The sequence below is a fragment of the Capricornis sumatraensis genome, chromosome 16 (genome assembly GCF_032405125.1).
Source record: "Capricornis sumatraensis isolate serow.1 chromosome 16, serow.2, whole genome shotgun sequence".
Taxonomy (NCBI): domain Eukaryota; kingdom Metazoa; phylum Chordata; class Mammalia; order Artiodactyla; family Bovidae; genus Capricornis; species Capricornis sumatraensis.
Genome location: NC_091084.1, coordinates 53506514 through 53519919, shown reverse-complemented (window position 1 = coordinate 53519919; position 13406 = coordinate 53506514). Strand labels below are relative to the sequence as shown.

At 60.7% G+C, this 13406-nt stretch overlaps 1 protein-coding gene across 1 annotated transcript; it reads right to left on the bottom strand.

Moving 5' to 3' along the window:
• Positions 1 to 4946: 4946 nt before the first annotated feature.
• RELT (RELT TNF receptor) lies at positions 4947 to 11069 on the bottom strand. The gene is made up of 10 exons (XM_068988713.1): positions 11025 to 11069; positions 9922 to 9996; positions 9650 to 9816; positions 9382 to 9443; positions 8454 to 8720; positions 7155 to 7235; positions 6831 to 6912; positions 6443 to 6688; positions 5892 to 6090; positions 4947 to 5739 (listed from the first exon to the last, which is right to left on the bottom strand). The coding sequence occupies exons 1-10, from the start codon at positions 11067 to 11069 to the stop codon at positions 5692 to 5694; spliced, it is 1272 nt and encodes a 423-aa protein (XP_068844814.1). The 3' UTR covers positions 4947 to 5691.
• Positions 11070 to 13406: the final 2337 nt, after the last annotated feature.

The following is a 13406-nucleotide window of genomic DNA, read 5'->3' as shown; positions in this document are numbered from 1 at the left end:
AGAGGAACACTCCAGGGAAACCTGGGAAGTCAGTCTTCCCCGCTGAGCAGATTTTTATGAGGAGCCCTGGAAACCCAGAGGCAATTCCAGCTGGCAGCACTCGAAGGACAGGAATTTGCAATAAGAGGCCTAACTTGAGCAAAGCACTTTGGGGTCTTGATGCCTAGGACTGAAGACGTGTTCAGGGGCAGACCCAGGTACCTGTCCACTGAAAGACCTATGTCCTTAGGAAGCCTGTGTACCCTTGCTTTCTGACCCTGGAGAGCCGGCCCACTATCCAGATCCAGTGAGTTGGCACTTTCAGGGGACCTGGTGTAGCCCTGAATGGTCAAAAGTACATCTGAATCCAGTCCCTGGATTTGTTTTTCCCAAGGGTGAGGACCAGGATCTAGAGAGACACTGTGCAGTCCTTCCACCTCATCTCAACTTTTACCCTTGGCCACCCAAAGTGTTCCAGAGATCTGGGAGTTTGTCCAGAGAGGCTGACTTTGTTCCAAGTACCCTTCAGAAATGAATCACATGGAGCATAGGAGTAGTGCAGATCCTTTGGTCACCGAGTTCTGATGTCCTCACTGTGCAGACAGGACTCGGCCAGAGGTCCAGAGGGGCACTGGCTGAATCTGGCCTGGAGCCCTGCATGTCAGACCCTCAGCTCTCCTCTGAGGGAGGCCAGAGGAAGGCCTAGAGGGCACAGGTCTTGGTCACAGCACTGTGGCTGGATCAATCACTGAGATGTCACCATGGCATTTGCTCCTCAATTGCAGTTCAAAGTATACGTGGAAGCTCTGCTTTTCACCCTGTATTCCACAGCACTGTAGGGCATGTGGTCCCCAGCTGATTGCCAAGCTTGGGAATCCAGAGGAGGCAGGTTGGGCAGTGGAGGGGCAGGCTCCATGCCGGTGTCCAGCCCCAGGAGAATCCAGGCTAGACTTACCTCCAAAAGCTGGATCACAGTGGAGACCCAGCCAGGCTAACATCAAATTCCACAGCTGAGCCTGAGAGAGCTCAGCCTCCTTTGGGTGTGCCAGGTTGGCGGCAGGATCTGTCCTTTACCTGTCCACGTCCCCTTCTAGAAAACCTGTTTCTGAAATTAGGCATTACATGGTTCTAGGGCCTGGCCTTTAAATTTCCTGGCAGGTCAGTTTCAACATTCCATAACCAGTCTTGCCTGACCCAGACTTGGGTCTCACTCCTCACTTTCTCCAATGGGTATTTTCTACCTTGTGTGCTGTTGAGTCCAGCCCAGTGGCCTGGTGATTAGGACTGGCTGCTACAGAGCCAGAAAGGGAAACTAGAATGCTTGCTTCCCTGTGGCTGCATCTGTAGTCCCTGGGTCCTCTTGCTGTGGCATTGAGGCCCTGTACCCAGTCCAGCTCCTGGTAGAGGGGCTATTTTCCCTTTTTGAAGAGAACACATATAACAGCTTTGCTGATAAGTACCAGCCCATAGGTCTCAAATGGGTGAAGTCATCTTTGGGCCTGACCCCAGCAAGACCAGCATCTCCAGGCTCCAGCCTTCCTCCTCGTGCCTGAGAGTCAGGGAAAGAGTGGGACTGGCCGGAGACCACCTTCTCGGGTCAGCCAGCTTGTCTGGATCTATGGTGGGACTGCAGCTCTTCCTTACCCAAGGGGAGGTAAGGCCAGGCCTCTAGCAACGTGGCGTTGTCTGTCATGACCTCTAAAGGCCCGAAGGCCTGTCCCCATCTCCTGACTAAAAGGCATCTGCATCCCTGTTCATATCACATGACAGAGAAACTTGTTCTCGTGGCATGTATCATCCCTGTGAGAGAGCGTTGTATATGATTTTGTATTTTTTAATTCATTTTAATCTACAGGTTGGAATCTAGTTTTTAAATTTTATTGGAACTCACATTTTAAAAAGAAAAACATTTAAAATAATAATAATAAACCTTTGACCGGTGTCTTCCAAGTAGTTTGAGCAAAGAACTTATAGGTGTTTTCAAAACACAGCCTGGAGTGTAAAGAGTGGAAAGCCCCGCGGCCTCGCTTGTGTGTATGAAGTGTAAATCTGGTTTTGTTCTGTTGTTTTGGATTCTTTTGGGTTTTTGTTCCGTTTTGTTTTGAAGATCAGATAGTGATCACTCTGAAAGATTGAAGCCAAGAATTTGTAACTATGATATTTACTGTAAGCTGTAGAACATTCAATAACTATTAAAAAAGTTTCCAAAAAAAAGTCTGGAGTGACCAGACTTGTGGTTCTTGGGAGAGGGAGACACAGACACCTGTTGGGTTGGTGAGTGTCCCCTGGGTTTCTCCCAAGTTGATTCTAAACTTGTTTTCACCAGTCGAGTGATACCTACGCTGCATCTCCAGGGTAGCCCTGGCACTCACAGTTCAGGGGCCTGGGCTAAGGTGTGTGACACAGGAGTGCAGGGAAGCTGTGAATGATGGAGGCTGCATCTGCTGAGTGCCCGCCGTGTGGCCGGTGCTGTGGTTTATGCTTGGTGACTGGCAGTCCTCACGGCAGGACAGAAGGTGAGCCCTGTGTAGCCCTGGCCTTGGGAGGGGGAGCAGCTGAGGAGAGCGAGTACCTTGGTCAAGGTTACAGAGCTAGCGAGGGGCAGAGTTGGAACTTACACTTGGTCTGGCTCCAAAGCACAGGTGCCGATCCCCAAGTTCTCCTGCCCACCCTGGAGGAGGCAGTGCCTACATCCACTTAATAGGGCGAAGTGGTTTGTAGTCCCAGAAGGATGGCTGAAGGTGATAATATGGTCTCCATCCAAGTTGTCATCACGAGCTGTCAGTTTTATTTATGTCCAAAACATCTCTAATCTCCCTTCTGGGCAAAGCCACTGCCTTGGTCCAGGCCTTGATTTCCCTCCCTGGTCATCGCACGAACTGTTCCCTCCTAGGGCCTGGCTCCCACCGTCCACGCCCTGCCAGCCTCCCAAGTATTCAGCTTCCTCAACTGGGGAGAATCCTTGAGGCCCAAAGAGGCTAAGTGGCCTGGCTATAACTAACACTCTGGAGCCCTCTCTGCCAGACTGTACCCCGGGCCTCCACAGAACCTCCCTCCCCTACGGGGGCAGAAAGCTCTGTTGGGGACCATGTTCCCGGGCTCTGTCACAGCAGTTCCTCCTCGAGAGGAAGGGGACTTTGTTCAGGGACTCGGCTCCAGGTCAGTGGCAGGGTTGACCCCAGGAGCAGGTGGGAGGTGGACACCATTCTAGCCCGTGGAGGAGGGGCGGCGGAGTGAGAAGAGGTCAAGCTCAGAACTGTCCTCAGTGGCCACCAAGGGCCCCATCTTGTCCTCCAGCTCCCACCCCTGCCAGCAGCCTCGGCCTACCTTCAGCTCAAGAGTAGGCTTTAGAGCCAGGAAAGCTTCCAGGTGAGGGGGGGGGTCCTCAGGGTCAACCGCATCAGACACACCCCTAGCTGGTCCTCAGCTCATCTCCCTCTTTTGGGAGGTGGCTTCAGTATCCCCAAGGATCAAGAGAAGAGACTGGGGCCAGAGCCATTCCTTTTTCTTACCTTCCAGCAAGTAGGAAATTGGGGTGGTAGGCATGGTCTGGAGGCGACCAGTGCTTATTACCCCAAGGGCCAGCACTGAGATGGGTGTCCATTACCTCACCTGGGAAGCTCAGACCCAGCCTCAGTCTCCACCCTCACTGCCATCTGTATGTGCCTCATCCCAGAGACCAGAGTCCAGCTTCCCTCTGTCAGCCTCCCCTTTCACCCAGGGCACGATCTCGTCCTCATCTCAGTGTGTCGTCCAGGCCCTCGGTGAAGTGGGGTTGGTTGGCTTAGGGGGCAGCCAAGTCTACCACCCCCTGGCAAATAGGGACAGCAACAGCACCACAGTGGCCCCAGGGAACATGGGTGCCCTGGTGCCCGTTGGTCCCCTGCAACACTGTTCTAGACTCTGGAGCTCTAGATGATGCTGAACCTCTGATGCTCCAGAAAATTCCTCATGATGTCCAGCCTGTATCCTTCCCTCCCTCTTGAGAGCAGGTGATGCTTTGTGCCCTGGATCCTCAGAGGTGCCCTCCCTTTCCTGCCCACCTGAGAAGCTGCAGAGAGAAGCCTGTGCTCTAGAGAGGTGAGAAGAAGGGAGAGGTTGAATCTCCACTCGAATCTGCCCAGCCTCCCCTCAGGGCAGGAGTTTTCCCTCAGTTGCCAGGCCGGGCCCCGCCATGGCTTCTGCCCCATGTGAAGTCAGGCTTCAGGCATATGCCTAGTGTGCCCACTGCCATCTCCCAGGTGCAGCAAGCCTGAGCCTTCCTAGGGTGTCCCCTTCCACCCCCACCCCAGGTTCCACCAGGCATCACTTCTTGGTTCTTCAGCCTCTCCTTGAGCCTCTTTGCCATTAGTGTTTAAATATGTCCCCTTCCATCTTTTAAAACAATACCAAACACCAAAAGAACCTGGAATTAACTAAAAACCCCCTCTCCCTGAAGCCTATACCTGTGGTTGGACTGCAGCTCTTCCTTATCCAAGGGAAGATAAGGCCAGACGACCTGCGAGGCCACCTCTGGCCCCACTTCACCTGGTGCCCCACCTGCCAAACAGCAGACACTGCCAGGGGAGGGATGGCATGTCCCCCACACAGGGCCTGACAGAACTATGCAGTGGGCGGGCAACCTGGGAGGAGGTGCAAGGACAGAAGCTCCTCCTGACACTACTTCCCACATTTTTATTCAACAAATGGATGGGTATGGAGACACAAGGACGGACAACAGCCAAGTTTCAATAAATAAGAGATACGGGGACAGCCGTGGGCCCGCGCCTGCACAGCCCCACATAAATAACGAGACTGCTGAGCCAGCGTGGAGACGGAGGCGGGGCAGTCGCCTGCACTGCCCAGGCCAGGGGACAGACACCAACACCGCAGGGACACAAACCACCGAGGCCAAAGACCCCTTCCCAGCCCCGTCACACACACCACTTTCCCTCCGAAGCGCCTGAGGTCTTGGCGGTGGCTGGGGCTCTGCACCACAGTCCTGCCCAGATCAAGTCTGTTTCTTCAGTTTCAATAAAAACAGCAGGGGCAGGCACATGCATTAGGCCCCTTATATATGCAGAGCCACTTTCAGGCAGCCCCGGGGGAGACTTGAAGGTGGAAGCCCTGAAGCAGCAAAAACTGGGTCAGATAAAGCTACTAGTGGGAGGGGTGGCGTGGAGTCGAGCTCTCCACCCCCACAACCCAGCCCAGAGCCTGCGAGGCGGGAAGGCCCTGTGCGCCGCGAAGCTGCTACCCCCACTTCACAGTCAAAAAAAACTGGGACCCAGTAATGGCCAGGGGCTTGCCCCAGATGAAAACCCAGAACTCAGCTCCCAGCCCAGGTCCTTTATAGGACCTGTCAGAAAAGAACGGAGCGGTCCCCTACAGAGGCAAGGGTGGGGCCAGGGGTGCCAGGCAGAGGGCCCTTCCCCACCACAAGGCCTAGCCGCCTGGTGGAGCAGAGGTCAGGGCAGGGCACAGGCTCAGGGACCTGCGGGGAGGGAAATGGGTGGCAGGGACGGGGGGCCTTCCACCTGCTCCTGCACACAGCACCCGCCGGCCGGCCTGCCTGTCTCCTCACCAGGGTGGACACTCCAACCTCCAGGCCTTGGCGGTTTTGTCTGCTGGCGTTTCTGGATCCTCATGGGCCCAGCTGCAGCTCCACCTTCTCCAGGAAGGCTTTGGAACTGCTCAGGGCAGGGCTGCAGGGTCCTCAGATGGGACAGCCCCTCAGATGACCAGGTTGCTCTCACTTAGCCGGACCACATAGCGGTTCTCCTGGGGGACAGGGGTGAGGGGTCAGAGCTGTCGGGGCTTCTGGCTCCAAGAAAGCAGCCCCTGCCCAGTGCCCTCTGGACTTCCACCCTTGCATTGTCCGCCATGAACGTGGCCCAGGTGCTGACAAGACACCTTCCCACTCGGGTCCTCACCTCGGCCTTGTTTTCTGCTGGGGGCTTCGGCCACTTAGTGTGGCTTCCACCACTTCCTAGAAGTGCCCGCTGCTCACTGGGGAGGCCAGGTCGTGGGGAGTTGGGGAGCTCACTCCCTGAGGGCCCAGCCTCCGTGATGGTCTTCACCTCGGAGCCCACTGAACTCACGCGCTGCTCAGGAATTCGGGCCACACGGAACCTGTGAGGAGCAGTGGTGCCATCTTCCCCTGTTAAGGGGGATCCCCAGGCATGGAGAGCGCAGCACCCGCCAGGGTCGCACAGCAAGTTCCTGGATCAGAGCCTGAGCCCTCCCATGTCTGCCCACCCACTGCCGGGCTCCCAACTCTAGGCCATGTGTGGCCAGGCTCTTAGGTGTCTTGGGGGCTCAGGTGTTATCGGGGCGAGGACCCTGGCCACCCCCACTGCAAAGAGAGGCCCACTGAGACCAGGAAGGGTGGGGTTGCCACCAAACCTGCTGCTCACGGATCGACCTACAGCCCTGCCTCCCCAACAGCCATCAGGGGGTCACCTGTGGTCTGTGCCCCCCTCACCTGCCCACAGACAGGATGGTGATCTCGCCCTGGCGTCCAGCCTTGGGGGTCCTGGCTGGGTTGGGCAGGAGTCTGGGAGCAGGAGTGGTGGCAGCTGCGGCCTCAGGGGACAGCAGCACCTCGGGCCACTTCTTCTGGCTACAACGGGAGCAGCAGGGGCCCGAGAGTGAGGCTGGGCCCTGCACGGTGTGGAGGTGCTGGCGATGCGGGCAGACGTGCGGCATGCTGGGGAGGCCCGGCGACAGCCTGTGGAGAACACAGGCGGGAGGGTCACGGGGTGGGGCAGGCCCAGGAGACCCCGCAGTGACAGGAGAGGAAACGCACCCCAGGGGCGAGTCCCCAGAGGCAGGCCGAGTACCTGCGGTCGGGGGCCCGCCTGCCCGCTCACCTGGGCAGAGGCCGGTGGCCGGTCTGCACCAGCTGTCGGCTGTGGTACTCCTTCAGCAGCTCCTCCAGCGCCGCGGCATTCTCTGTGGGCAGCTGCTCTCAGCACCTGGCTCTGGGCAGCCAGGGAGGGCCCGCCCCCGCACCAACCCCTGCCCACTCACCCCTCCCCAGCCCCGGCTGTGTGCCTTTTCCTCCCCAGCTCACCGAGCAAGAAAGGGCAGCACCGCCAGCCATGCCGGTCAGAGGGCCAGGCTGCCCGAGGCACGCCGGCGGGAGGGGCAAAGCACCGCTCGGCGCGGGGATGGGGCCAGATCTCCCTCCTCACCTTTCTTCTCTGTGATCAGGCGCACCAAGACCCCGATGGTGTCCTCACTGGTGTCCTCAGGCCGGCAGGCAGGGCTGGTCCCTGGAGGAGAGAGAGAACCACCAGGATTCCAGGGAAGATAGTGGGTGGGACCCTCTCCTGCTCGCCGGCTACGCCAGGACTTGGCAGCAGAGGGCGCCCCAGGCCTGGGTGTGCGCGCCTCAGCTCTGGCTCTGAGCTGTTACCACCATCACTGCTCAGCACCACCGCTCCGGCAGCCCCAGGTGCTGAGCGGTTTCAGGGCCCTCTGAACTCCACCATCCTGCACACAGTGTATGGGATGGGGGCCAGCCTCTCCCAGGGCCTGCCCTCTCCTCAGCCTCAGGGAGCTGTGGGCGGGCTCTCTGCCCAGAACCCCCGCCAGCCCCAACACACTGCCTGTCACACTCTGTCTTTGGGCCTGTCACTCCGCCCTGTCTTCTTCGTAACTAACCAAGGGCCCAGACCTCAAGGGCACGAGAATGGGCCAAACAATCAGTCCTGGGCCAGCAGCAGAGTCCTAGGACTTGCGCCCAGGCAGCAGCCAGCCAGTTAAAGGGAGTCCTAGGCTAGGAAAACAGTGCGGTTCCAGGCTAAATGGCCTGCCCAAAGTTCCCGTCCTGTCCCCATCCTGGCCTTGCAGAGTCAGGGGCTGGAAAGGGGACTGGCATGGGAGGCACGATTCAGTCTTGACTTGGCCACTATGTTCTGTGAACAGAACTGTATGCATGCAGAGGCCCTGCCCTGCTGGCTCTCAGGGGACAGCGTGGGGGTGGGGGGTGGGGCGGGAGGGAAAAAAGGAAAGGGCCCCAGGGCCCTAGGGGAAGGGCAGGAGGAACATCTTTCCCTCTGGTTCCAGTGCTTGTAACTCAAACCACAGCCTGGAGCTGAAACCAGAGCCTCTCATGGTGCCTGTCCAGGTCAGGTGCCCTGCCAGCCCTTCAGGCCAGAGGCCAGAGGTCACCCTGAGTACCCAGGAGGCAGTCTAACCTTTGAACTACACACACAACGGCAGCCCCAAAGGGGTCCACACTCCTCCAGCTGGGAGGGAATCCCGCTGCAACCCCTTGACCTCCTCTCTGCCTGTTCTGCCCCAGCTGCCACCTTGGGCCATCTCAGCCTTCCTTCCACTTTATCAGTTTGCCAATGTGCTGCATCTCCAGGAAGCTCTCCTGATCACCCTTCCAGGCCAAGTAGAGCCCCTCAGGTGACCCCAAGCTGAGCTAGGCTGGGCCAACACAGGCCCTCTGGCCTCCCCACTCGACCCTCGCGTGGGCTCACCACTGCCTCCGCCTCCGGGGCCAGGCCCGACCTCCTTCTGGGCCGTGCAATGGTAGCCCTTCCGCTTGAGCAGGTTACACACCAGGATGCCCAGCAGCCCCATGAGACAGAAGATGGGAACGATGGCGATCACCGCGTACTGGGCAGCCGTCTCCTCGGGGCTGCCCGCCCGCGTGCTGTTCCCAGGCTGCCGCGTCTCCCCTGCACTGCCGGCCCCTGCGGCCACCTCCACGCCACGTCGGGCACGTCGGGCCCGTCGCCCCCGTTCTGAGCACCACAGAGGACGGAGGCAGGACAGAGGCAGAGAGGGAGACACTCAGCGAGGCCCAGGGCTGAGCCATGGGGCAGGGGTAGGGTTTGTGGCACTGACAGGTCCACAGCCACCCACCGTCCACCACGCTGGGGAAGCCAAGGCCAGCTCAGCCCCTTCCTTTTTGGCCACTTGACCATCAGGATGGCTAGACCCTGAGCCCCCCATCTAGGCCAGAGGGGTAAACAAAAGGCAATGGTGTACACAGGGACACCAGATCCTGCCTCTCCACAAGCCTGGCCCACGGGTTAGTGTCCTCAGAAAGCGACCAACTCCACGGGTGAGAGGAGGTGCACGCGTGTGAGTGTGTATGCTCACACTCGTCCATGTGGGTCATTTTGAGGGGGAGAAGGAAGGAGAGGAGACAGGTTGGGACGTGAGCCCCCAGCTGTGACAGCACCTGCTGGACAATCTCTGCCCCTCGGAGATGGAGAGAGAAGAGACAGCCAGCGGACCAAGTGGCCACATCCCGCTGGATAGCCTGGGCTAGGGGAGTGAGGATCCCACTGCCCCAGATGGACGCAGAGGGGCCCTCAGGCTCAAGCTCGCCAGAACCCTTCCCACACACCCCCACCCGTCCTAGCCCCTGTCTGCACTCACCGTGACAGCTGCGGCCACCCAGGGGGGTCCGGGCGCACGGCTGGCAGGGGACACCCAGGGCCTCTGCGGGGGAAAACCACCTGCAGGGAGGGAAGATGTTACTGAAGCCCAAAGGCCATCCTCAGAGGGGCTGGACCTTCCCCACAGGCACCCTCACCGGTCCCGACCCACTCCAATCACAGATGGGAAGTCTGGGGCCCACTCAGGGGCGAGTGCGGCTGGGACCCCAGGATCTCAAGTCCTGGCCGCCTGGTCATGAGCCCCCTCGCTCCACCCCATGGCTTACCCAGGCTGGCAGTCTCCACATAGTGCGTCTTGCGTTGCCGTGCCCCCCTGGGCCTCGAGCCTCCCTCGAGAGCTGCAGTGTGAGTGGGGCTGGCACGGCCGAGAGCCCCAGGAAGCCGAAAAGGTGCCTGGGGGGCAGGACCTACATAATGTGCCCCGCCCCGGTTCCTGCAGGAGGGAAAGAGTGAGAACAGAGCCAGAAGCCAGGCCTGAGTCCCTGCCCCAGCCCTCGACAGTCTTCCCAGGAGAGGCCGACGGGCAGGGCGAGCTCACCACATTGGGCTCCTGCCCGGGTGGGCACTGCCGAGGGGCTGTCGACGTAGCAGTGGCCAGAGGCCAGGGCAGCAGCTGGAAGGGCACAGGGCAGGACACACTCAGGGCAGAAAGCACCGGGGAAGGCGGCGCCGGGCCCACCAACCCGCTGCCCGCCGCCCCTGGCACAGGGCAGGACACACTCAGGGCAGGAAGCACCAGGGCATGGCAGCGCCGGGCCCGCTGTCCGCTGCCCCAGGCACAGGGGCCTCCGGTTATGGGGCCGCCCCCAGGCTTCGGGGGCACCCTCAAGCCGCAATCCCTTGTGCCCCAAGTCCAATCTGCCTGCCTCAGCCCTGATGCATTGCCACTGCCCAGGGGAGAAGGGAACACATCTGCTTCTGGAAAGTGCCAGAAAGACCCCGACAGGGCCAGGTCAGGCTCTCGAACCCTCGGGTCTTTGAGTCACACCCTTTGAGCTATCCTGGATGATGAGGAGGACATTCTTCCGAATTCCTCTCTCAAGTTCCGCCCCACTTCCTGCTTGCTGCCTTCGCCCCCACATCACAGCTGAGAATGTCATTAACCAGCCTCATTTCACCATCCCTGGGGCCGGGGCTACAGGGGTGCTTCTGGGCCCTTGGCCAAGGCTCTGGGACCATATCCTCCTCCATGACCTCCCTGCCATGCAAGGCTGGCTCATTCACAGCCTGGCACCCACAGAGGGCATGACAGGTCCCAAGGGAAGGATCTTCTCAATTTGTATCCCACCCATTCCTCTTGGAGCGCCCTCTTTTCCCATTCCAGGTGTGAAGAACTATCTACCCTGAATCCCCCTCCTCCAGTCCTCTGATGGGGCCCCAGCTTGGGACAGGTGCAGAGTCGAGCCAGCTGCCCAAACGGGCAGAGGGAATGTCACATGGGGGGCGTGAGGGACCTCCTCAGGCTCCAGACCTGGTTCCAGCTCGTGCCAAGCACTGGGAGGCCAGAGGCACCAGGAGAGGAGCGGGCCAGACTGTCTCTGCTCCTCAAAGGAAGGGCTGCGTAACCGACCCCAGCACCCACCTCGGCACGAGGCTCCTGAGGGCTCAGGACTCGCCTCCCCCAGTACCATCCCTACTCACCACGAGGACACAGGACAGGGGCCAGGGCGGCGGGCTCAGCTTCATCCTCAGGCCCCAGCGGGTGGAGATGGAACAGAGGCGGCCGCTGTCCTCCCGGCGTGTGTTCCCGGACGGGGCTGGACGGGAGGGAAGGTAGGGAGATGGTGCTGGGCAGGAGAAGGCTGGGGCAGCCTCGCAGGGCAGCACGGGCTTGGGGGGCTTCCCAGGGGAGCAGGGCTTCCGGCCTCATCCATGAACAGGCAGCTGCCCCAGGCCAAGCAGGGAAGTGTGAGAGGAAGGGACTGACAGCTTGGGGCCGGGTGGGAGGGACGAGCGGGCTGGCAGCACCCCCACGCCCAACCTCTCCACTCTCATCCCCAGCTCTCAGGGCTCCCGCCTCTCAGAACTCCGGGGGCCACAAGCACACCCACCTCTCCGCTTGCCTGCCTTCACTCTTGCTGTTTCTGCTCCAAGGAAGGCCTGCTCCGCTACACTTCAAACCCCAACACAGCCGGAGGCCCCTCTAGATGCTCCTTCCCCCAAAGCGCCTGTGTGTGGCCTCCCCCAGCCCGACCCCACCACAGCCCCTCCTTCCGCGGGCCCACCGTCCACACTGGGCCGGCTTCTCCAGAGCGCCGGGCCTGCCCCTCAAGAGCCCTGGGCAGATCTGTGGGGAGGGGGTGGCCGCGGCAGCCGCACTCAAGCCTTCCATCTTCTCCCAGGTGGCTCCTGTGCGCTGGACACCGCCCTCAGCATGGGCAAGCGTACGAACAAGACAGACACTGCCCCTGTCCTCAGGGAGCTCACACCCCAGGAAGACCTACGACCAACAGATCAACCGTGCTGGGCGGAGGGAAGGGCTAAGACACCAAGCGTGGCACACGAGGGCACAGAGCGTGACGGGCACTGGCTGCGCCGGGAGAAAAGTCTCCAGCTGGCAGACAAGGCTGAAGAGCAGGGAGGAGGATTTGGCTTAGACGACAAAAGGGACAGTGGCAGAGCCAGGGAGTCCCATGACGGTCCCCCAGGAGGCTGTGCTCCAGGCTTGGGAGGGAGAGAGAGAGAGCGTCTCGGGCAGCCGGTGACCCCCGTGGGGCAGCAAGCAGCCAAGCCCAGAGTCTGGAGGGGCCCCGCCTGGAGCCTCAGAGTCTGACGGGCAGCCTGGCAGAAGGAGCACTGCCTGTGGTAAAGCCCAGGTCACAGGAGAGCCCATCAGCCTATGAGAGGCTGGGACTTCCCACACGAAGGGGGAGGCAGAGGAAACCGACCCGGCCGCGCTGTGGGCCTGGCCTGGCATGGACCTCGTGGGACCGGGGGTTTGAGTTACACCAACCTCGGGACTCTCCAGGTCACTGGTGGGGGCTCTCGGCCCAAGGCCAGCTCAAGGGAAAACCCAGGACAGAAGGTCCGGCCACGGAGCAGAGTGAATGCCGCACCCTGGCCGTCAGTGCCTGATGGGGGGCATCCTCTGACCCAGCCTCCACTGGCGCCTCCTCCAGCGTGGGGACACGTGTCCCTCCCCTTCCCAGGCCCCGCTCCCACTCAGCCCATCTCGCCATGGCTCCCTCCTTTGTTCGTCACGGAGCTCACCCACAGCCGACCCCGAGTCCCAAGGTCTCAATGCCAGCCCCACAGCCCTGTCCAGCCCCAGCGCCCCTCTGTATCCCCAGGGTGGGCCCAGGGGGCTGGGGCAGGCGTGGAAAGTAAGAGGCTGGTTGGCCACGGAGAAGAGGTGCCTCCGCCCCGACCCAAGTCCCAGCCCGTGACTGGCACCTGCTGGGTGACCTGTGCCCGCAGGCAGGGGCTGTGCAGCTGCTGACCTCCAGATGGACGGGGAGCTCTGCGCTCGAGACTTCCAGGAGGAAAGTAGGGTCCAAGGGCCCAGACTCAAAGCCAGTGAGGGCCCCCTCTGGCACATTCACAGACACTCGCCGCCTCACGCCTGACGCCTTCTAATTACGCGCCTTCTAATTACCCCAAACCAGCATTTACTCTAGTCTGACCGCCCAAGTCTCTGCTTACTAGCAGCTCCCCGGGCCCCCACACTCAGCCTGAGCCCCCGGCAGACCTGTCCAGTCAGGCAGCTGCTGGCCGCCACCCAGAAGCCCCTGCACATGCGGACACCTGCTGCTCTGGCTGCCCTCTGAGCCTTCTCCCCACCAGGCCTCCAGCACCTATGCTGGGAGCCCTGGAATCCTGACTGGAGAGCAAGTTCCCATCAAGCCCTTGGCTGGGTGGGCGGAGGGGGGGGCGGTGGGTGAAGCCTCCGCCCCCCAACCCTGCCTTCCTGTAGGCAGGGCAATCAGGGACCTTCCAAAGCCCAGCATCTCGGGGCACCTCCCGAGGGCTTTCTGGGAGAGGGCTGTCAGAGACTGAGGCCCTGAAAAGGGTGGCAGCTGGTAC